At 46.6% G+C, this 22,263-nt stretch overlaps 1 protein-coding gene across 1 annotated transcript in view; it reads right to left on the reverse strand.

Annotated features, from left to right (window-relative positions):
• The window catches only part of LOC141258811 (cytochrome P450 2C5-like), a 49,514-nt gene extending 27,679 nt beyond the window's left edge, over window positions 1-21,835 (reverse strand). Inside the window, exons 1-2 of the mRNA XM_073673958.1 lie at window positions 21,699-21,835; window positions 20,585-20,781 (exon numbers count right to left, since the gene is read on the reverse strand). Coding sequence (XP_073530059.1) covers window positions 20,585-20,764 — 180 coding nt within the window. The 5' untranslated portion in view covers window positions 20,765-20,781; window positions 21,699-21,835. The remainder of the gene's footprint in view (window positions 1-20,584; window positions 20,782-21,698) is intronic.
• Between the last annotated feature and the right edge of the window lie 428 nt (window positions 21,836-22,263).

The following is a 22,263-nucleotide window of genomic DNA, read 5'->3' on the forward strand; positions in this document are numbered from 1 at the left end:
GTCACCCAAATCGCACTTGCTTCCTCACAGCTCCCAAATCTCCAGCTGCCCGTCTGAGTATGAGGTAGAACAGATGGTTGAGTCTGCAGAGCTGTTTACTAGTGTTGAGCCACCCCCGTAGTGTTCGAGTTCGGTTCGGTTCGTCGAACATCCGTGTGTTCGCCGAACTGTTCGTCGAACTGTTCGTCGAACACCTTCGAACACCATTAAAACCAATGGCAGGCAAACAAAAACACATAGAAACACATAGAAAACACCTTCAAAGGTGTCCAAAAGCTGACAAACTGCTCAGAAGACACAACTAACACATGGAAAAGTGACAAGTACATATAGTCATGCGAAAAGAAAAGAGGTGGAGGAGTAAAAGGAGGGGGAGACACAGATATAGGCATGTCATGCCCTTCTAAAATCCAAAAAGTGAGAAGCCGAGACGGCCAGTCCGCTCCTGCCCGTGCCACCTCCGTGTCGCCGGGTTTGTGCCAGAGCCGCGGTGAACCCTGACGGCCAGCCCCCCTCTCCCAATACTGGTGCCTGTCCGCTGGTGGGTCGAGAGAGCCCCCCTGTGGTGGAGGCAGCTCTAAGCTTTTTAATTTAAATTGTCCCTCTAATTTGAATGAATACACTTTAAATCCATTTACAAGGATCTATTGGAGGGCAAGTCTCATGCCAGCAGCCGCGTAATTCCAGCTCCAGTAGCGTCCACTAAAGCTGCTGCAGTTAAAAAGCTTTTATAAAGATCGAGCTCGGCTGTCCACCGCAAGGCATCCTAGTGCCAGTCCCAGCCCCTATGCCTTGGGGTGCCTCCTGATGCTCTTCACTAAGTATCCCGTGGTCCCGAAGCATTTCCTTTGAAAAAATTAAGCGTCCAAACTACAGGTGGTGTAGCTTGCTTAACAGCCGGGATAATCCGCTGACTAGCAGACACTGCTACTAGGCACAAAGTATTTCCTGGGCTAGATGCAGTTAAAAATTTGTAAGTAGATACTCTCGTTGGATGCTGAGAAAGCATTCCATAGAGTCTCCTGGCACGCCATATATGATTCTCTTAAAAAGCTTGGGGTAGGGGTCTAGGGGACCCTTTTATAGCCAAAATCACGGCCCTGTATCACAATACGTCACCTAGGCTGAAGATAAATGGAACTGTAGCACCAAGGGCTCGGTTGCTACAGACGTATTGCACCTCACCCAGAGGTGTGATATCTCACTCTCAGATAAGGATGGAGTGTGGATCAGGACCCGACACCTGCATGCATTACACCACATTGCCGTGGGGCAGGGCGACCAATATGCCCCTGAGATGGGCACGACAGTCCCTGTCCCTGGCTGGAGTGGGGGGAGGGAACACTGAGGAAGGGGAACCCTGCAGTGCAGGAGCAGGGAGGAAGCAGTTCCTGGGTGCATTGAGAAGGGAGTATAAAAGGTGGGCACCATCTTAGTTCAGTGCAGAGAAGTCTGAGCAGAGGTGGCAGGGAGCAGGGGCTCTGCATGAGCTCTGCTCCGGAGGTGGGCCTAGTAACAGAGGCCCAGGCCTGCAAGAGGGAGAAGGAAGGAAGAGGAGCGGAGAAGGCTCCAGGAACGAGGAATGAAGGGATCCCAGGGGTGCGGACGGGCGAGTCGCCACCGCACGCCCGAATCCACCTGCGTGGAGGGGTCAGGCCAAAGGGGGAGACCGGTCCCCGAACTAGTGGAGGCAGGAAACGACCCTCAGCTAGAAACCGGAGGCTCTGACATTTTATGTGGCGCAGCCCCTTGCTCCACCCGCTAGGAAGGCACCACATAGGGTCAGGGAAACTGGCGCCAAGTTTACCAAGAGGAGGCCCGAGGCAGCCGGACAGAAGTGTTGGTAAGAAAGGTCAGACAAAGGACACACAAAGGGGGTACTGTGAAGCGCTCCAAAGTTATCTGGGAGTTGTCTGAGCCCCTCACCTGGTGAGCACAGTACGACGTGGGCAGCCGTTACCTGCAGACGTGGTCTGGATAATAAGAACTGTGAGTAAAGGCCCTGAACTGCATCACTGACTCCGTGTCGTTACTGCTGCTGCCCTGCACCATCACCCCCATCCTCCGCATACACTGCCCTGAGGCTATACTCCTCCCGTGGGGAGTTATGCTACGCTCTGCTGCACCCACAACACCAGCCTTAGCGGTCTGCCCTGTAGCGGCGGTTCACTCTGACCGCAATCCACGGGTGGCGTAGTCGGACATTTAAACATCAAAACCACATAAATAGTTCCGCCACTGGTTTGACCGCCCTGAGCCACGGAACCGGATCGCCGCCACGAAGACTACAACCACCAGCATCCACCAAAAAGGGTCCGGCTCCGGGTGTCCCAAGGCCCAGGGGGTGCGTCAGAACATTTTCATCACCTTTCACAATCACCAATGGGACAAGGCAGGGATGTCCTCTGTCCCCTCTCTTATACATCCTAGTGACGGAGCACCTGCTCTCATCAATTCGCCATAACCCCAATATTAGGTGGATTGAGGTGGGAGGCACCGAGTACAAGTGCTCTCTATTTGCTGATGATGTCCTAGTATATATCACTCAATCACATATATCCATCCCTGCTGTTATGGCTGAAATAGATCACTTTGTTACATGGTAAAATTTTAAAATCAATGCAGCGAAGTCTGAGGCCCTCGATGTCTCCCTCCCTAAATCCATATAGGATTCCATCCAGTCCAACTTTCCCTTTGCCTGGCCCTCACAGGGTATCAAATACTTAGGAATTCCTATTCATAGAGACCTCTCCCATCTATGTTATCTTAATTTTGGGCCCTTTATTGAACAATTCCATACAGACCACGGTTGGCAAGTTAGAACTGTAAGATTCACTACGTGAACCACTGGTGTTTTGTGGAAAAGCACATGTACACCGCGTTCCAAATTATTATGCAAAAAGTGTTTAGGAGTGATAAGGGAAGAATTTGTTTGTTTGTCAGTTAAACTCATTGATGGTGATGTGTGTCAGGGCTCTTTATATCACTGTAAGCAATTGCAGACACCTGTGCTAATTAGTTTGGCAGGTGTGTCCAATGAAAGGCAAGACTACTTAAGAAGGCTCTCTCACATTATTAAGCAGCCTACATTTTCTGCCAAAATGGGAAAGAAAAAGGATGTGTCGGCTGCTGAGAAGCAACAAATTGTGGAGTGTTTAGGTCAAGGCATGACTACAATCAACATTGTGCGATGATCAGGATGAAGTGTCTTGGCAATCAAGAAGTATGTAGCTGATTCACAGTACACACGTGTGCGTGCTGATAAGGGCAAATTGAGGACTCTTTCCTACAGGCAATTACGTCAGGTTGAAAGAGCAGCGGCAAAAAAGCCTTGTCATAGCAGCAGACAAGTTTTTGAAGCTGCTTGTGCCTCCAACGTCCCCCGAACAACAAGATGCAGGGTCCTTCAGAGGTTTGCAGCTGTGCATACGCCATCCTGTCGACCTCCTCTATCCACTTCACACAAGCAGAAACGGCTCCAGTGGGCCAAACATTACATGAAGACTGATTTCAAAACTGTTTTGTTCACGGATGAGTGCCGTGCAGCGCTCGATGGTCCAGATGAATGGAGTGGAGGATGGCTGGTTGATGGACACCCCACGCAAACACGGCTACAGCGCCAACAAGGAGGAGGTGGAGTAATGTTTTGGGCTGGAATCATGGGGAGAGAGATTGTCGGCCCCTTTAGGATCCCTGAAGGCGCTAAAGATGAACTCCATAATGTATGTGGATATTCTCAAACAGCACTTCCTGCCATGGTTCAAGAAGAAGAACCGTGTATTTCACAGCAAGATCATTTTTCTGCATGATAATGCACCATCTCATGCTGCACATAAAACATCTGCATCTCTGGCTGATATGGGCATAAAAGGGGACAAACTTATGGTGTGACCCCCATGCTCCCCTGACCTCTACCCCATTCAGAACCTTTGGAGCATCATTAAAAGGAGTGTCTATGATGGCGGGAGGCAGTTCACATCTAAGCAACAGCTCTGGGAGGGTATTCTGTCCTCATGCAAAACAATTGAAGCAGAAACCATCCAAAACCTGACAAATTCAATGGACGAGAGAGTTCAGAAGCTCCTTTCGAACAAGGGGTCCTATGTGAAAATGTAACATCACCTAGAATAAAGTTTTGAGTTGAAAACTGTTTGATTTCAGTTTCTAACAACCTGCTAATGCTTATAATTTCAAAAATGACCATTTTTTTGGTCTTTATTAAAATGAAAAGGTTGATCGAAAAGTTTGGGGGATCTAAGAGTGTGGCAACCCAGTAGTCATGATTACTTCGAATTCTGACAATATGAGGGTCATGCTGCAGGTAGTGCAGCAAGAAGGCACTTATGTGTCTTGCGCATCTCGGAGCCCCAAAATTATTTTCCGGGCTAGATGCAGCTAAAAATTATTTTTAATTTTAAATCTGGTGAAGCTTATTATAGATGGCCTAATAGGATCAGTGCTGCACACTGCTACAAAGCCCAAATTATTTTCCAGTCAAGATACAGATAAACATGATTAGTAATTTGAAAGCTTAAAACGGTTGGTAGGGTGATTTTAACCAATCATCAAGCTTTTACTCTCCCCAGGATGACACAGGGGTAGAAAAGTCGTTTCGGATCCATGATTTGTTCATCTTTATGAACGTGAGTCTGTCTACATTATCAGTGGAGAGCCGCGTGCGCTTATCTGTCAGCACACCACCAGCAGCGCTGAACACACGTTCAGACAGAACGCTGGCTGCGGGGCATGACAAGATCTCCAAGGCGTAAGTGGCTAGCTTCGGCCATTTATCCAGATTGGAAGCCCAAAAAGAGCAAGGGTCCAGTGACACAGTCGTGGCTTCAATGTTTACTTGGAGATACTCCTGTACCATCGTCTCTAGGCGTTGACTATGTGTCAGACTTCTTGTCTCCTGTGGCCTTGCAAAGGATGGGCTAAAAAAGTGGTGAAATGATTCCGCAAAATTGATGTTACCAGCAGATACTGTGGTTCTGTTACGGTTTGAGTGCTGAACACTTGACGGTCCCACGGTTGGCAAGTTGGAACTGTGAGATTCACTACGTGCACCACTGGTATTTTGTGGAAAAGCACATGTAAGATTCTGCAACAGTCTCTGCTGATACTCCTGCATGCGTGCATCCCTTTCTATGGCAGGAATAATTTCTGCAAATTTACTTTTGTACCGGGGATCTAACAGTGTGGCAACCCAGTAGTCAGGATTATTTCTAATTCTCACAATTCGAGGGTCATGTTGCAGGTAGTGCAGCAAGAAGGCACTCATGTGTGTTGCGCATCCAGGAGCACCAAGTCCCTGTTGTGTTGGTGGCGAGGTAACAATCATGCTTCCTTCCTCTGTCCTCTCCCCCCAACCTCGCACAACAGAAATGTGATCAAGGTCTCCCTCATCTGATGAGTCTTCCATCAGTTCGTCCTCCACTTCTTCCTGGGCTCCTGCACCTTCCTCACTAGTGTGGCTGCTACCATGCGCCCTGGTAAAATCATCTCCCGCACCCTCACATGCCTGCCGCCCTGGTGCTGCCGACCGTCTGGACCTTGCAGATGTTAGCCCTTCCGCATACAACTCCTCCTCCTCTACTTCCTCCACCTCCTCTTGTGCCACCACCTGACTCCGAATTCTGTTTAACATGTGCTCCAGCATGTAAATCACCGGAATAGTCATGCTGATAATGGCATCGTCAGCACTAAACATCTTCGTCGCCATTTCAAAACTGTGCAGAAGGGTGCATAGGTCCCTGATCTGAGACCACTCCTCCAGCGTGATTTGCCCCACCTCTGAATCTCGTTGGCCCAGGCTATACGTCAGAACGTATTGCACCAGGGCTTGTCGGTGCTGCCACAGTCGCTGCAACATGTGCAGAGTTGAATTCCACCGGGTAGGCACATCGCATTTTAGCCGGTGAAGTGGCAGGCCCAACGACTTCTGTAGAGATGTAAGTCGCTGAGCTGCGGGATGCGAACGGCGGAAGTGAGCACACAGCGACCGTGCCCTCTGCAGAAGGCCATCTAGTCTGGGATAGTGGGCTAAAAATTGCTGGACAACCAGGTTCAACACGTGAGCCATACAAGGCACGTGTGTGACATTGCCCCGGCGAAGGGCCGCACCCAGGTTTGCAGCATTGTCGCACACGGCCTTCCCTGGTTTCAGGTCCAGTGGAGACAACCATTCATGAAATTGGTTCTCCAGAGCTGACCACAACTCCTCAGCTGTGTGACTCACATTTCCCAGACATTTCAATGTAAAAACCGCCTGATGACGTTGAGCCCTACTGCCAGCATAGTAAGGAGGTGTGCAGGATCCCTTCTGCGCAGTTAGAAAGCTTGTGGCATGACCAGACAGGCTTTGGGTGCAGGTGGAAGACCGAGAGGAGGTTGAGGAGGCAGAAGCAGTGGAGGAAAAATGACATAAAGAGGATTGACGCACAACTCGTGGGGACGGCAAGACTTGGACAGCAGCCCCTTGTCCTGCTGTCACCATAGTTACCCAGTGCCCAGTCAGCGACATGTAACGCCCCTGTCCATGCCTACTCGTCCAAGTGTCTGTGGTGAAATGCACCCTGTCACACACAGAGTTTCTCAAAGAAGCGGTGATGCTGTGTGCGACATGCTGGTGGAGCGCAGGCACACCTTTCTTTGAGAAGTAGTGCCGACTGGGCATCTGGTACTGGGGCACTGCGACGGACATAAGGTCTCGAAAATCCTCTGTGTCCACCAGGCGGAAAGGCAGCATTTCTGTAGCCAAGAGCTTGCAGATGGTGAAATTCAACCTCTTAGCTTTCTCATGGCTAGGAGGAAATGGTCTTTTACTTGTCCACATCTGAGGGACCGAGGGCTGGCTATTGTGCTTAGACGGGGTTGATAAGGGTGTCCCCGGCAAACTGCCGGTCTGTGAGGAAGATGCAGGCGGACATGTTAGGTTGCCTTGATCCAAAGGTGGTGCTATCGATGTCGGACAGCGCTCAAGACCAGCTGGTGTTACCACCTCCAAAGAAAATGATGACCTGCCAATCACGCTGGCTGTTGCGGGTAAAGAGGTGGCAGGTCTGCGCCCCAAAACAGGTGTGACTGCTGTCCCCCCAGTCACAGAGGATGAAGAGGCCGCGGATGCACAAGATATGGCAGACGGTGGTTGGCCCGGCCGGCTAGACCGCATTGTAGCACACTGAGCTTCCCACTGCAACTTATGCTTCATGTCCATGTGCCGGTTCATGCATGAAGTACTCAAACTATGTATTTTTTGGCCTCTACTTAGCTTTTGCTGACAAATGTTACAGATAACACGAGTTGGGTCATCTTTATCGATCTGAAAAAATGCCCAGGCTATGCAAGGCTTAGCACCCATGCGACCTGAAGAGCCACCACGACTTGTGGTGAGAGGCAGAGTTGTGTTTGAGGATGCAGTTGTTGACGTGCTTCCAGTACTACGTCTCTGTCCAGGAAGGCGCAACCTGACCTCGTCGTCACTAGCATCTTCCTCCACCTCCTCTGCTGACCTCATCTCTTGGCTGACTGTGGGTTGACAGTAAGTGGGATCTCCGACCTCATCATCATCACCCTGTGCGTTATCACACCCGTCGTCCTCAGAGCCAACCTGTTCCTCCCCTGACAAAAAACTAAAGTTGTCGCTCCAATCAGGTATTTGAGTCTTATCATCGTCTTCCTCATTGTCTCCACCAACAGGAGTTACAGTTTGGGAATGAGGGTCTACATTATGGTCAGAACCTTCTGCGTCTGGTCCTGGATCCGACTCATAAAGATTCTGGGCATCAGTGCAGATCATTTCCTCGTCTGGATTCACAGAAGCGCTGGAGTCGACCTCTGATTCCCAGGCTATAGTATGAGTAAACAGCTCTGCAGACTCAACCATCTGTTCTACCTCATACTCAGACGGGCAGCTGGAGATTTGGGAGCTGTGAGGAAGCAAGTGCGATTTGGGTGACACCTTTGAGGACTGGAGTATTTGTGATGTTGAAGTTGATGTGGAGGAGAGCCCACTTAAAGGAGCACTTGATATCCGTTGAAGCACCTGCTGTTTTTGTGCCTCATCTGGAATTTGTAGCGATTGGCGTGGCCGTAAGAAAGGGATCTTATCACATTGTCCGCTAAAAGAAGTAGACATTTTAGTTTGGCTGGAAGATGGTCTTTCTTCTGCACCTACCCCACGGACACAACCTTTTTTCCCCTTCCCAACACGCCTATTCCCCTTTCCACCAGCAGCAGGCCTTTTTCCACTCATTTTGGTGGTTAACTAATTCACAACTCTGGAGTTGTTTTCACAAAAAAACAATGGATGGTAACCGAGCAGAGCTGAGTGGCCAAACTGTGGTATTAGGCCAAAACTATTGGCTGGGTTAGATGCAGAAAAAAATTATTTTTAATTTGCAACCTGATGGAGGTCAGTATAGATGGACTAATAGACCAAGTCCCACACACCGCTAGAAGCCCAAATATTTTTTCAGAGCTAGATGCAGAAATTTTTTTTATTCAATTTGCAACCTGATGGAGGTCAGTATAGATGGACTAATAGACCAAGTCCCACACACTGCTAGAAGCCCAAATATTTTTTCAGAGCTACATGCAGAAAAAAATTATTTTTAATTTGCAACCTGATGGAGGTCAGTATAGATGGACTAATAGACCAAGTCCCACACACCGCTAGAAGCCCAAATATTTTTTCAGAGCTAGATGCAGAAAAAAATTATATTCAATTTGCAACCTGCTGGAGGTCAGTATAGAAGGACTAATAGAACAAGTCCCACACACTGCTAGAAGCCCAAATATTTTTTCAGAGCTAAATGAAGAAAAAAATTATTTTTAATTTGCAACCTGATGGAGGTCAGTATAGATAGACTAATAGACCAAGTCCCACACACTGCTAGAAGCCCAAATATTTTTTCAGAGCTAGATGCAGAAAAAAATTATTTTTAATTTGCAACCTGATGGAGGTCAGTATAGATGGACTAATAGACCAAGTCCCACACACTGCTAGAAGCCCAAATATTTTTTCAGAGCTAGATGCAGAAAAAAATTATTTTTAATTTGCAACCTGATGGAGGTCAGTATAGATGGACTAATAGACCAAGTCCCACACACTGCTAGAAGCCCAAATATTTTTTCAGAGCTAGATGCAGAAAAAAATTATTTTTAATTTGCAACCTGATGGAGGTCAGTATAGATGGACTAATAGACCAAGTCCCACACACCGCTAGAAGCCCAAATATTTTTTCAGAGCTAGATGCAGAAAATTTTTTTATTCAATTTGCAACCTGATGGAGGTCAGTATAGATGGACTAATAGACCAAGTCCCACACACTGCTAGAAGCCCAAATATTTTTTCAGAGCTAGATGCAGAAAAAAATTATTTTTAATTTGCAACCTGATGGAGGTCAGTATAGATGGACTAATAGACCAAGTCCCACACACCGCTAGAAGCCCAAATATTTTTTCAGAGCTAGATGCAGAAAAAAATTATATTCAATTTGCAACCTGCTGGAGGTCAGTATAGAAGGACTAATAGAACAAGTCCCACACACTGCTAGAAGCCCAAATATTTTTTCAGAGCTAAATGAAGAAAAAAATTATTTTTAATTTGCAACCTGATGGAGGTCAGTATAGATAGACTAATAGACCAAGTCCCACACACTGCTAGAAGCCCAAATATTTTTTCAGAGCTAGATGCAGAAAAAAATTATTTTTAATTTGCAACCTGATGGAGGTCAGTATAGATGGACTAATAGACCAAGTCCCACACACTGCTAGAAGCCCAAATATTTTTTCAGAGCTAGATGCAGAAAAAAATTATTTTTAATTTGCAACCTGATGGAGGTCAGTATAGATGGACTAATAGACCAAGTCCCACACACTGCTAGAAGCCCAAATATTTTTTCAGAGCTAGATGCAGAAAAAAATTATTTTTAATTTGCAACCTGATGGAGGTCAGTATAGATGGACTAATAGACCAAGTCCCACACACCGCTAGAAGCCCAAATATTTTTTCAGAGCTAGATGCAGAAAATTTTTTTATTCAATTTGCAACCTGATGGAGGTCAGTATAGATGGACTAATAGACCAAGTCCCACACACTGCTAGAAGCCCAAATATTTTTTCAGAGCTAGATGCAGAAAAAAATTATTTTTAATTTGCAACCTGATGGAGGTCAGTATAGATGGACTAATAGAACAAGTCCCACACGCTGCTAGAAGCCCAAATATTTTTTCAGAGATAAATGAAGAAAAAAATTATTTTTAATTTGCAACCTGATGGAGGTCAGTATAGATGGACTAATAGACCAAGTCCCACACACTGCTAGAAGCCCAAATATTTTTTCAGAGCTAGATGCAGAAAAAAATTATTTTTAATTTGCAACCTGATGGAGGTCAGTATAGATGGACTAATAGACCAAGTCCCACACACCGCTAGAAGCCCAAATATTTTTTCAGAGCTAGATGCAGAAAAAAATTATATTCAATTTGCAACCTGCTGGAGGTCAGTATAGAAGGACTAATAGAACAAGTCCCACACACTGCTAGAAGCCCAAATATTTTTCAGAGCTAAATGAAGAAAAAAATTATTTTTAATTTGCAACCTGATGGAGGTCAGTATAGATGGACTAATAGACCAAGTCCCACACACTGCTAGAAGCCCAAATATTTTTTCAGAGCTAGATGCAGAAAAAAATTATATTCAGTTTGCAACCTGATGGAGGTCAGTATAGATGGACTAATAGAATGATGCTATGCCCAAAAGATTTTACTTCACTAGGTGCAGTAAAAAAATTGGTATTCTATACACAGGTGGTATATCTTGCAACACAGATAGGCTACTCCACTGACTAACACACTCTGCAATAGGCCAAAAAGGATTAGCTTTGCTAGATTCAGCCAAATGCTGTGAAAAAAACTTGCACAGCACTGGCACAGACCTGCCTGGCAAAAACTGATAGGAACTGATGTAACCTAGTCCTGAAAAGGACTCCAATTACAATTAGTCTTTACTCCCACAATCTATCTATTTAAGAGCACAGACCTGCCTGATAAAAGTCGTAGGAAATGCTGTAACCTAGTCCTTAAAAGGACTGCAATCACAACTATTCCCTACTCCCAAGCTATCTGTATATTTGTGCGAAAATTGGCTTGAAATTAACAAGGTATAGCGCACACAGCAACAGCGGTGCCGTCTAACACGCAGCTGCAACAGTGAGAAAATGGTGGCGACGGGGAAAATGGCTTGGTCTTATAGGGCAAGGACATGTGACATACACTGCCAATCACACATGCCCTTGCTTGTGTGAAAAAAAGCACTTCGCTCCGTGTGTGCGCTGCTGATAGGCTGACAGATTGCACCTCCCCACTGCAAATGCGGGAAAGAGAAAAAAAAATGGAGATCTTCATTGTTCCTGCAGAGATCCATCCCCTGCCCCTCCCCCCGCCCCGCTGTACACTCAAACTGCGTATTAACATTAATTTTCATCATTACTGAGAAAAAATCCAGTTATGATTTTGGTGCACGAACAGTTATCGAACATAACCTCGAACAGCCGAATTTTTCTCAAATTGTTCGTGTTCGCCGACCGGCTCGAACACCGCCCAAAACAGCTCGAATTTGAGATTGGCGAACAGTTCGAGTAGAACAACGCTCATCTCTACTGTTTACTCATACTATAGCCTGGGAATCAGAGGTCGACTCCAGCGCTTCTGTGAATCCAGACGAGGAAATGATCTGCACTGATGCCCAGAATCTTTATGAGTCGGATCCAGGACCAGACGCAGAAGGTTCTGACCATAATGTAGACCCTCATTCCCAAACTGTAACTCCTGTTGGTGGAGACCATGAGGAAGACGATGATAAGACTCAAATACCTGATTGGAGCGACAACTTTAGTTTTTTGTCAGGGCAGGAACAGGTTGGCTCTGAGGACGACGGGTGTGATAACACACAGGGTGATGATGATGAGGTTGGAGATCCCACTTACTGTCAACCCACAGTCAGCCAAGAGATGAGGTCAGCAGAGGAGGTGGAGGAAGATGCTAGTGACGACGAGGTCAGGTTGCGCCTTCCTGGACAGAGACGTAGTACTGGAAGCACGTCAACAACTGCATCCTCAAACACAACTCTGCCTCTCACCACAAGTCGTGGTGGCTCTTCAGGTCGCATGGGTGCTAAGCTTTGCATAGCCTGGGCAATTTTTCAGATCGATAAAGATGACCCAACTCGTGTTATATGTAACATTTGTCAGCAAAAGCTAAGTAGAGGCCAAAAAATACATAGTTTGAGTACTTCATGCATGAACCGGCACATGGACATGAAGCATAAGTTGCAGTGGGAAGCTCAGTGTGCTACAATGCGGCCTAGCCGGCCGGGCCAACCACCGTCTGCCATATCTTGTGCATCCGCGGCCTCTTCATCCTCTGTGACTGGGGGGACAGCAGTCACACCTGTTTTGGGGCGCAGACCTGCCACCTCTTTACCCGCAACAGCCAGCGTGATTGGCAGGTCATCATTTTCTTTGGAGGTGGTAACACCAGCTGGTGTTGAGCGCTGTCCGACATCGATAGCACCACCTTTGGATCAAGGCAACCTAACATGTCCGCCTGCATCTTCCTCACAGACCGGCAGTTTGCCGGGGACACCCTTATCAACCCCGTCTAAGCACAATAGCCAGCCCTCGGTCCCTCATATGTGGACAAGTAAAAGACCATTTCCTCCTAGCCATGAGAAAGCTAAGAGGTTGAATTTCACCATCTGCAAGCTCTTGGCTACAGAAATGCTGCCTTTCCGCCTGGTGGACACAGAGGATTTTCGAGACCTTATGTCCGTCGCAGTGCCCCAGTACCAGATGCCCAGTCGGCACTACTTCTCAAAGAAAGGTGTGCCTGCGCTCCACCAGCATGTCGCACACAACATCACCGCTTCTTTGAGAAACTCTGTGTGTGACAGGGTGCATTTCACCACAGACACTTGGACGAGTAGGCATGGACAGGGGCGTTACATGTCGCTGACTGGGCACTGGGTAACTATGGTGACAGCAGGACAAGGGGCTGCTGTCCAAGTCTTGCCGTCCCCACGAGTTGTGCGTCAATCCTCTTTATGTCAAAGTTCCTCCACTGCTTCTGCCTCCTCAACCTCCTCTCGGTCTTCCACCTGCACCCAAAGCCTGTCTGGTCATGCCACAAGCTTTCTAACTGCGCAGAAGGGATCCTGCACACCTCCTTACTATGCTGGCAGTAGGGCTCAACGTCATCAGGCGGTTTTTACTTTGAAATGTCTGGGAAATGTGAGTCACACAGCTGAGGAGTTGTGGTCAGCTCTGGAGAACCAATTTCATGAATGGCTGTCTCCACTGGACCTGAAACAGGGAAGGCCGTGTGCGACAATGCTGCAAACCTGGGTGCGGCCCTTCGCCGGGGCAATGTCACACATGTGCCTTGTATGGCTCACGTGTTGAACCTGGTTGTCCAGCAATTTTTAGCCCACTATCCCAGACTAGATGGCCTTCTGCAGAGGGCACGGTCGCTGTGTGCTCACTTCCGCCGTTCGCATCCCGCAGCTCAGCGACTTACATCTCTACAGAAGTCGTTGGGCCTGCGACTTCACCGGCTAAAATGCGATGTGCCTACTCGGTGGAATTCAACTCTGCACATGTTGCAGCGACTGTGGCAGCACCGACAAGCCCTGGTGCAATACGTTCTGACGTATAGCCTGGGCCAACGAGATCCAGAGGTGGGGCAAATCACGCTGGAGGAGTGGTCTCAGATCAGGGACCTATGCACCCTTCTGCACAGTTTTGAAATGGCGACGAAGATGTTTAGTGCTGATGATGCCATTATCAGCATGACTATTCCGGTGATTTACATGCTGGAGCACATGTTAAACAGAATTCGGAGTCAGGTGGTGGCACAAGAGGAGGTGGAGGAAGTAGAGGAGGAGGAGTTGTATGCAGAAGGGCTAACATCTGCAAGGTCCAGACGGTCGGCAGCACCAAGGCGGCAGGATGTGAGGGTGGGGGAGATGGTTTTACCAGGGCGCATGGTAGCAGCCAAACTAGTGAGGAAGGTGCAGGAGCCCAGGAAGAAGTGGAGGACGAACTGATGGAAGACTCATCAGATGAGGGAGACCTTGATCACATTTCTGTTGTGCGAGGTTGGGGGGAGAGGACAGAGGAAGGAAGCATGATTGTTACCTCGCCACCAACACAACAGGGACTTGGTGCTCCTGGATGCGCAACACACATGAGTGCCTTCTTGCTGCACTACCTGCAACATGACCCTCGAATTGTGAGAATTAGAAATAATCCTGACTACTGGGTTGCCACACTGTTAGATCCCCGGTACAAAAGTAAATTTGCCGAAATTATTCCTGCCATAGAAAGGGATGCACGCATGCAGGAGTATCAGCAGAGACTGTTGCAGAATCTTACATGTGCTTTTCCACAAAACACCAGTGGTGCACGTAGTGAATCTCACAGTTCCAACTTGCCAACCGTGGGACCGTCAAGTGTTCAGCACTCAAACCGTAACAGAACCACAGTATCTGCTGGTAACATCAATTTTGCGGAATCATTTCACCACTTTTTTAGCCCATCCTTTGCAAGGCCACAGGAGACAAGAAGTCTGACACATAGTCAACGCCTAGAGACGATGGTACAGGAGTATCTCCAAGTAAACATTGAAGCCACGACTGTGTCACTGGACCCTTGCTCTTTTTGGGCTTCCAATCTGGATAAATGGCCGGAGCTAGCCACTTACGCCTTGGAGATCTTGTCATGCCCCGCAGCCAGCGTTCTGTCTGAACGTGTGTTCAGCGCTGCTGGTGGTGTGCTGACAGATAAGCGCACGCGGCTCTCCACTGATAATGTAGACAGACTCACGTTCATAAAGATGAACAAATCATGGATCCGAAACGACTTTTCTACCCCTGTGTCATCCTGGGGAGAGTAAAAGCTTGATGATTGGTTAAAATCACCCTACCAACCGTTTTAAGCTTTCAAATTACTAATCATGTTTATCTGTATCTTGACTGGAAAATAATTTGGGCTTTGTAGCAGTGTGCAGCACTGATCCTATTAGGCCATCTATAATATGCTCCACCAGATTTAAAATTAAAAATAATTTTTAGCTGCATCTAGCCCGGAAAATAATTTTGGGGCTCCGAGATGCGCAAGACACATAAGTGCCTTCTTGCTGCACTACCTGCAGCATGACGCTCATATTGTCAGAATTCGAAGTAATCATGACTACTGGGTTGCCACACTCTTAGATCCCCCAAACTTTTCGATCAACCTTTTCATTTTAATAAAGACCAAAAAAATGGTCATTTTTGAAATTATAAGCATTAGCAGGTTGTTAGAAACTGAAATCAAACAGTTTTCAACTCAAAACTTTATTCTAGGTGATGTTACATTTTCACATAGGACCCCTTGTTCGAAAAGAGCTTCTGAACTCTCTCGTCCATTGAATTTGTCAGGTTTTGGATGGTTTCTGCTTCAATTGTTTTGCATGAGGACAGAATACCCTCCCAGAGCTGTTGCTTAGATGTGAACTGCCTCCCGCCATCATAGACACTCCTTTTAATGATGCTCCAAAGGTTCTGAATGGGGTAGAGGTCAGGGGAGCATGGGGGTCACACCATAAGTTTGTCCCCTTTTATGCCCATATCAGCCAGAGATGCAGATGTTTTATGTGCAGCATGAGATGGTGCATTATCATGCAGAAAAATGATCTTGCTGTGAAATACACGGTTCTTCTTCTTGAACCATGGCAGGAAGTGCTGTTTGAGAAAATCCACATACATTATGGAGTTCATCTTTAGCGCCTTCAGGGATCCTAAAGGGGCCGACAATCTCTCTCCCCATGATTCCAGCCCAAAACATTACTCCACCTCCTCCTTGTTGGCGCTGTAGCCGTGTTTGCGTGGGGTGTCCATCAACCAGCCATCCTCCACTCCATCCATCTGGACCATCGAGCGCTGCACGGCACTCATCCGTGAACAAAACAGTTTTGAAATCAGTCTTCATGTAATGTTTGGCCCACTGGAGCCGTTTCTGCTTGTGTGAAGTGGATAGAGGAGGTCGACAGGATGGCATATGCACAGCTGCAAACCTCTGAAGGACCCTGCATCTTGTTGTTCGGGGGACGTTGGAGGCACAAGCAGCTTCAAAAACTTGTCTGCTGCTATGACAAGGCTTTTTTGCCGCTGCTCTTTCAACCTGACGTAATTGCCTGTAGGAAAGAGTCCTCAATTTGCCCTTATCAGCACGCACACGTGTGTACTGTGAATCAGCTACATACTTCTTGATTGCCAAGACACTTCATCCTGATCATCGCACAATGTTGATTGTAGTCATGCCTTGACCTAAACACTCCACAATTTGTTGCTTCTCAGCAGCCGACACATCCTTTTTCTTTCCCATTTTGGCAGAAAATGTAGGCTGCTTAATAATGTGAGAGAGCCTTCTTAAGTAGTCTTGCCTTTCATTGGACACACCTGCCAAACTAATTAGCACAGGTGTCTGCAATTGCTTACAGTGATATAAAGAGCCCTGACACACATCACCATCAATGAGTTTAACTGACAAACAAACAAATTCTTCCCTTATCACTCCTAAACACTTTTTGCATAATAATTTGGAACGCAGTGTACATGTGCTTTTCCACAAAACACCAGTGGTTCACGTAGTGAATCTTACAGTTCTAACTTGCCAACCGTGGTCTGTATGGAATTGTTCAATAAAGGGCCCAAAATTAAGATAACATAGATGGGAGAGGTCTCTATGAATAGGAATTCCTAAGTATTTGATACCCTGTGAGGGCCAGGCAAAGGGAAAGTTGGACTGGATGGAATCCTATATGGATTTGGGGAGGGAGACATCGAGGGCCTCAGACTTCACTGCATTGATTTTAAAATTTTACCATGTAACAAAGTGATCTATTTCAGCCATAACAGCAGGGATGGATATATGTGATTGAGTGATATATACTAGGACATCATCAGCAAATAGAGAGCACTTGTACTCAGTGCCTCCCACCTCAATCCACCTAATATTGGGGTTATGGCGAATTGATGAGAGCAGGTGCTCCGTCACTAGGATGTATAAGAGAGGGGACAGAGGACATCCCTGCCTTGTCCCATTGGTGATTGTGAAAGGTGATGAAAATGTTCTGACGCACCCCCTGGGCCTTGGGACACCCGGAGCCGGACCCTTTTTGGTGGATGCTGGTGGTTGTAGTCTTCGTGGCGGCGACCCGGTTCCGTGGCTCAGGGCGGTCAAACCAGTGGCGGAACTATTTATGTGGTTTTGATGTTTAAATGTCCGACTACGCCACCCGTGGATTGCGGTCAGAGTGAACCGCCGCTACAGGGCAGACCGCTGAGGCTGGTGTTGTGGGTGCAGCAGAGCGTAGCATAACTCCCCACGGGAGGAGTATAGCCTCAGGGCAGTGTATGCGGAGGATGGGGGTGATGGTGCAGGGCAGCAGCAGTAACGACACGGAGTCAGTGATGCAGTCCAGGGCCTTTACTCACAGTTCTTATTATCCAGACCACGTCTGCAGGTAACGGCTGCCCACGTCGTACTGTGCTCACCAGGTGAGGGGCTCAGACAACTCCCAGATAACTTTGGAGCACTTCACAGGACCCCCTTTGTGTGTCCTTTGTCTGGCCTTTCTTACCAACACTTCTGTCCGGCTGCCTCGGGCCTCCTCTTGGTAAACTTGGCGCCAGTTTCCCTGACCCTATGTGGTGCCTTCCTAGCGGGTGTAGCGAGGGGCTGCGCCACATAAAATGTCAGAGCCTCCGGTTTCTAGCTGAGGGTCGTTTCCTGCCTCCACTAGTTCGGGGACCGGTCTCCCCCTTTGGCCTGACCCCTCCACGCAGGTGGATTCGGGCGTGCGGTGGCGACTCGCCCGTCCGCACCCCTGGGATCCCTTCATTCCTCGTTCCTGGAGCCTTCTCCGCTCCTCTTCCTTCCTTCTCCCTCTTCCAGGCCTGGGCCTCTGTTACTAGGCCCGCCTCCGGAGCAGAGCTCATGCAGAGCCCCTGCTCCCTGCCACTTCTGCTCAGACTTCTCTGCACTGAACTAAGATGGTGCCCACCTTTTATACTCCCTTCTCAATTCACCCAGGAACTGCTTCCTCCCTGCTCCTGCACTACAGGGTTCCCCTTCCTCAGTGTTCCCTCCCCCCACTCCAGCCAGGGACAGGGACTGTCGTGCCCATCTCAGGGGCATATTGGTCGCCCTGCCCCACGGCAATGTGGTGTAATGCATGCAGGTGTCGGGTCCTGATCCACACTCCATCCTTACCTGAGAGTGAGATATCACACCTCTGGGTGAGGTGCAATACGTCTGTAGCAACCGAGCCCTCAGGGTGCTACAGTTCCATTTATCTTCAGCCTAGGTGACGTATTGTGATACAGGGCCATGATTTTGGCTATAAAAGGGTCCCCTAGACCCCTACCCCAAGCTTTTTAAGAGAATCATATATGGCGTGCCAGGAGACTCTACGGAATGCTTTCTCAGCATCCAACGAGAGTATCTAATTACAAATTTTTAACTGCATCTAGCCCAGGAAATACTTTGTGCCTAGTAGCAGTGTCTGCTAGTCAGCGGATTATCCCGGCTGTTAAGCAAGCTACACCACCTGTAGTTTAGACACTTAATTTTTTCAAAGGAAATGCTTCGGGACCATGGGATACTTAGTGAAGAGCATCAGGAGGCACCCCAAGGCATAGGGGCTGGGACTGGCAGTAGGATGCCTTGCGGTGGACAGCCGAGCTCGATCCTTATAAAAGCTTTTTAACTGCAGCAGCTTTAGTGGACGCTACTGGAGCTGGAATTACCGCGGCTGCTGGCATGAGACTTGCCCTCCAATAGATCCTTGTAAATGGATTTAAAGTGTATTCATTCAAATTAGAGAGACAATTTAAATTAAAAAGCTTAGAGCTGCCTCCACCACAGGGGGGCTCGCTCGACCCACCAGCGGACAGGCACCAGTATTGGGAGAGGGGGGCTGGCCGTCAGGGTTCACTGCGGCTCTGGCACAAACCCGGCGACACGGAGGTGGCACGGGCAGGAGCGGACTGGCCGTGTTGGCTTCTCACGTTTTGGATTTTAGAAGGGCATGACATGCCTATATCTGTGTCTCCCCCTCCTTTTACTCCTCCACCTCTTTTATTTTCGCATGACTATATTTACTTGTCACTTTTCCATGTGTTAGTTATGTCTTCTGAGCAGTTTGTCAGCTTTTGGACACCTTTGAAGGTGTTTTCTATGTGTTTATATGTGTTTTTGTTTGCCTTCCATTGGTTTTAACGGTGTTCGAAGGTGTTCGACGAACAGTTCGACGAACAGTTCGGCGAACACACGGGTGTTCGACGAACCGAACCGAACTCGAACACTACGGGGGTGGCTCAACACTAGTAAGCAGCTAATCAGTGCTGGGGCTGTGGCTGGACCAGGAGGCACAAGGGCAGCTAGTTCGGCAGTGATAATCTGGTGCTGATAAAACACTTATTGTATTGAAATAACAACACACAGCCTAATAAGTGATATATCTCTGGAATCAGGGTCTCAGGTACTACATTCTGCTGCCCTTTTAATCTTAGGTGAACCACCCGAGTTTTTCAAGCAGAAGACACTTCAGAAATTCTGGTGTTGTTTTCCTGTGTAGTTTAGATCACCAACATTTTTTACAGGGTTTTTCATGGTTTTTGTGATTTTTTTTCTTTACTATTGTTTTCTCATTTTTTTTCACTCCATTGAATAAAGAAGGTGAATAATGGCAAAACACTCCAAAAGACATCTAAAATTTTTCTGAGGCGTCTTTTGGGTTTTCCCATTAAGTTGTATTGTAAAGTTTAGAGTGTCTCCTGATCGGAAAAAGTCTGAGGGTATCACTTCTTTTAACCACTTGCCTTTTTTAGAAACTTGAAGTTGTTACAAGACGCTCAAAAGCCTAAACATCTACACAGCAAGTAGTTTTTACATAAAAAGGCATGGGCTCATTTTATTTAGCATTTTCTTATCTCTGGTTTCTGCAGCAAAATCAGCCTGGAAAAGATGTTGTGTTCATATACCATAACAAAACGTCTTGAACAAGGAAGGTTTACACTCAGGCTTGGACTGGCCCACAGGAGAACAGGAGAATCCTCTGGTAGGCCGCCCCTTTGAAGGAGTGCTAATGAGCAGTGCTATTATAATAATAATAATTTTTATTTTTATAGCACCAACATATTCCTCAGCACTTTACAATTTTAAATTGCACTTGATACACAATTTGCAGAAAAAAGTGGAATTTAATTATTCATTAAACAAGTTAGCCAAATTAATATTACATAGAAGCAAATGTAAATGTGTGCACTAGGGTCAGGTTATTTTTCATGTAACTGAACAGTGGGCCCCAAAAATCAATGTTACTGGTGGGCCTTTGTTAAACCAGTCCACCACTGTTTGCACTTAACATTTTTGCCACTTTTTTCAAGGCAAGGGAAAACCCAATAAATATTTTCTCTATATACGTAGTTTACTCTATAAATCCTCCAGTCAATAGCACCAGGATAATGAGAATGTTACCTGATGCATTGTCACATATGGTTTCTTCAGGTCTAGAATGTGCAGATTTCCAATGACTGGAAGAGGCCATGGTCCGGGGGGCAGGTTGCTTTTACTTTTTTTCCGTCCATAGACAAACAGGGCAACAAAAAGACACAGAATCATAGACAGAACCAATGTGATGGGATCTGAGAAGTTCATGGTGCCTGAAAAAGTTTCTATGGAAAGACAAATGAAAATTTGGTAACCAAGTCAGCATTTGAGATTTTTTTTAAGTCACTTTATTGTTTTGTGGTATTCACTGACTTTTGTTTTGCACCAAATTCAACTAAATAATGCACGCAATTTGTGAATTTTGCACAAGGGCAGAAATTGACTTATTTTTCTGTCTTGAGCCATTTCATGTTATGGTCAGACGGCCACATTTTCTCTCATCCGAGAGAATAGGGTTGATCATCCTGATCACACTCTGATCAGAGTATGATCCGATTCTCTCAGATGAGAGTTCTCCATCTTCTCCATTGTGTTATGCATGAGAATTGGATTGCACTCAGATGTCATCTGAGACATGACTTGCATGGCCGAGTGCTATGCAAATATTGGATCAAATTCAGACACCCTGCAATTTTTTCCTTGGACCGTCTCGGTCTGAAGCAAAAATTGGACATTTGCACAGCCTCATAGACGAACATTGGTCCAAGTGCAATCTAGTATTTTGTCGGATTGCACTTTGATGGAAAATACGGTGTTGTGAGTGAATACTACTATTGGAGGATTAGCTTACTGGCTCCTATGATCTCCTTCACCCTCAGTTGGTTATCCCTTCACCCCTCATACATGATACAGAAGGCTTGAGGACGCACTCGCAGTTGACTACATGCTGAGCTAGGCATCAGTCTACTGCAAATCCAACAGTGCAAACACCTCGTCTACTACATGACTTACACTAAATATAAAGGGCACAATGCCACATAGCAATAATACTTTGCTGACAATACACAACTAAACATAGCATAATATTATATAATAGTAATGCTAAAACATAGTAAGAATTAAAATAATGCCATCTATCTCAGTGCTATCTATCATCTGTCTGTCTGTAAATGTCATGCATTATTTGTACGTCGTACCTTACCTTTATCTTTACAATGGTCAGAGTACAATCTCCCTTTTAGCCCCCAGTAATGTTTAGATTGTAGGCGGAAGGTCCAGGACTGGATCCTGCTCTTCTGTGTGATTTCGCAGTTCTGATCACGTTGCCTAACACCAAAGCTGTAATCAGATATTTATAAGCCTCCCAGATATTCAGCCCATAAATACTGATGAAAAGTAATACTGATATGTGAACTCTTTTCTATGGGATTATGTGACATTTTACTTCATTAAATTTTTAAAAAAAATCCTCAGAGGGCAGAAATATATATATATATATATATATATATATATATATATATATATATATATATAGTGTTTCTGTGTCTGGAAAACCCAAGCAGCTCATGATAAACACATACGGGTGGGAGGTGTTGCAGTGGAATTATATACTTTACCTTGTTGGACCCTTCTGGCCAAAAAGTTGGTCCCCTATGGAAATATATTTTTAAAAGGTTAAAAAACTATTTTTTCTATTAGGAAATGCGAAGTTAAAGGGGTTGTTCAGGACCCACTAATCAGCTGAAATCTGCTCCAGCAGCGAGATA

The sequence above is a fragment of the Phyllobates terribilis genome, unplaced genomic scaffold (genome assembly GCF_046119375.1).
Source record: "Phyllobates terribilis strain yellow unplaced genomic scaffold, ASM4611937v1 Scaffold_3__8_contigs__length_932513732, whole genome shotgun sequence".
In the NCBI taxonomy this organism is placed as follows: domain Eukaryota; kingdom Metazoa; phylum Chordata; class Amphibia; order Anura; family Dendrobatidae; genus Phyllobates; species Phyllobates terribilis.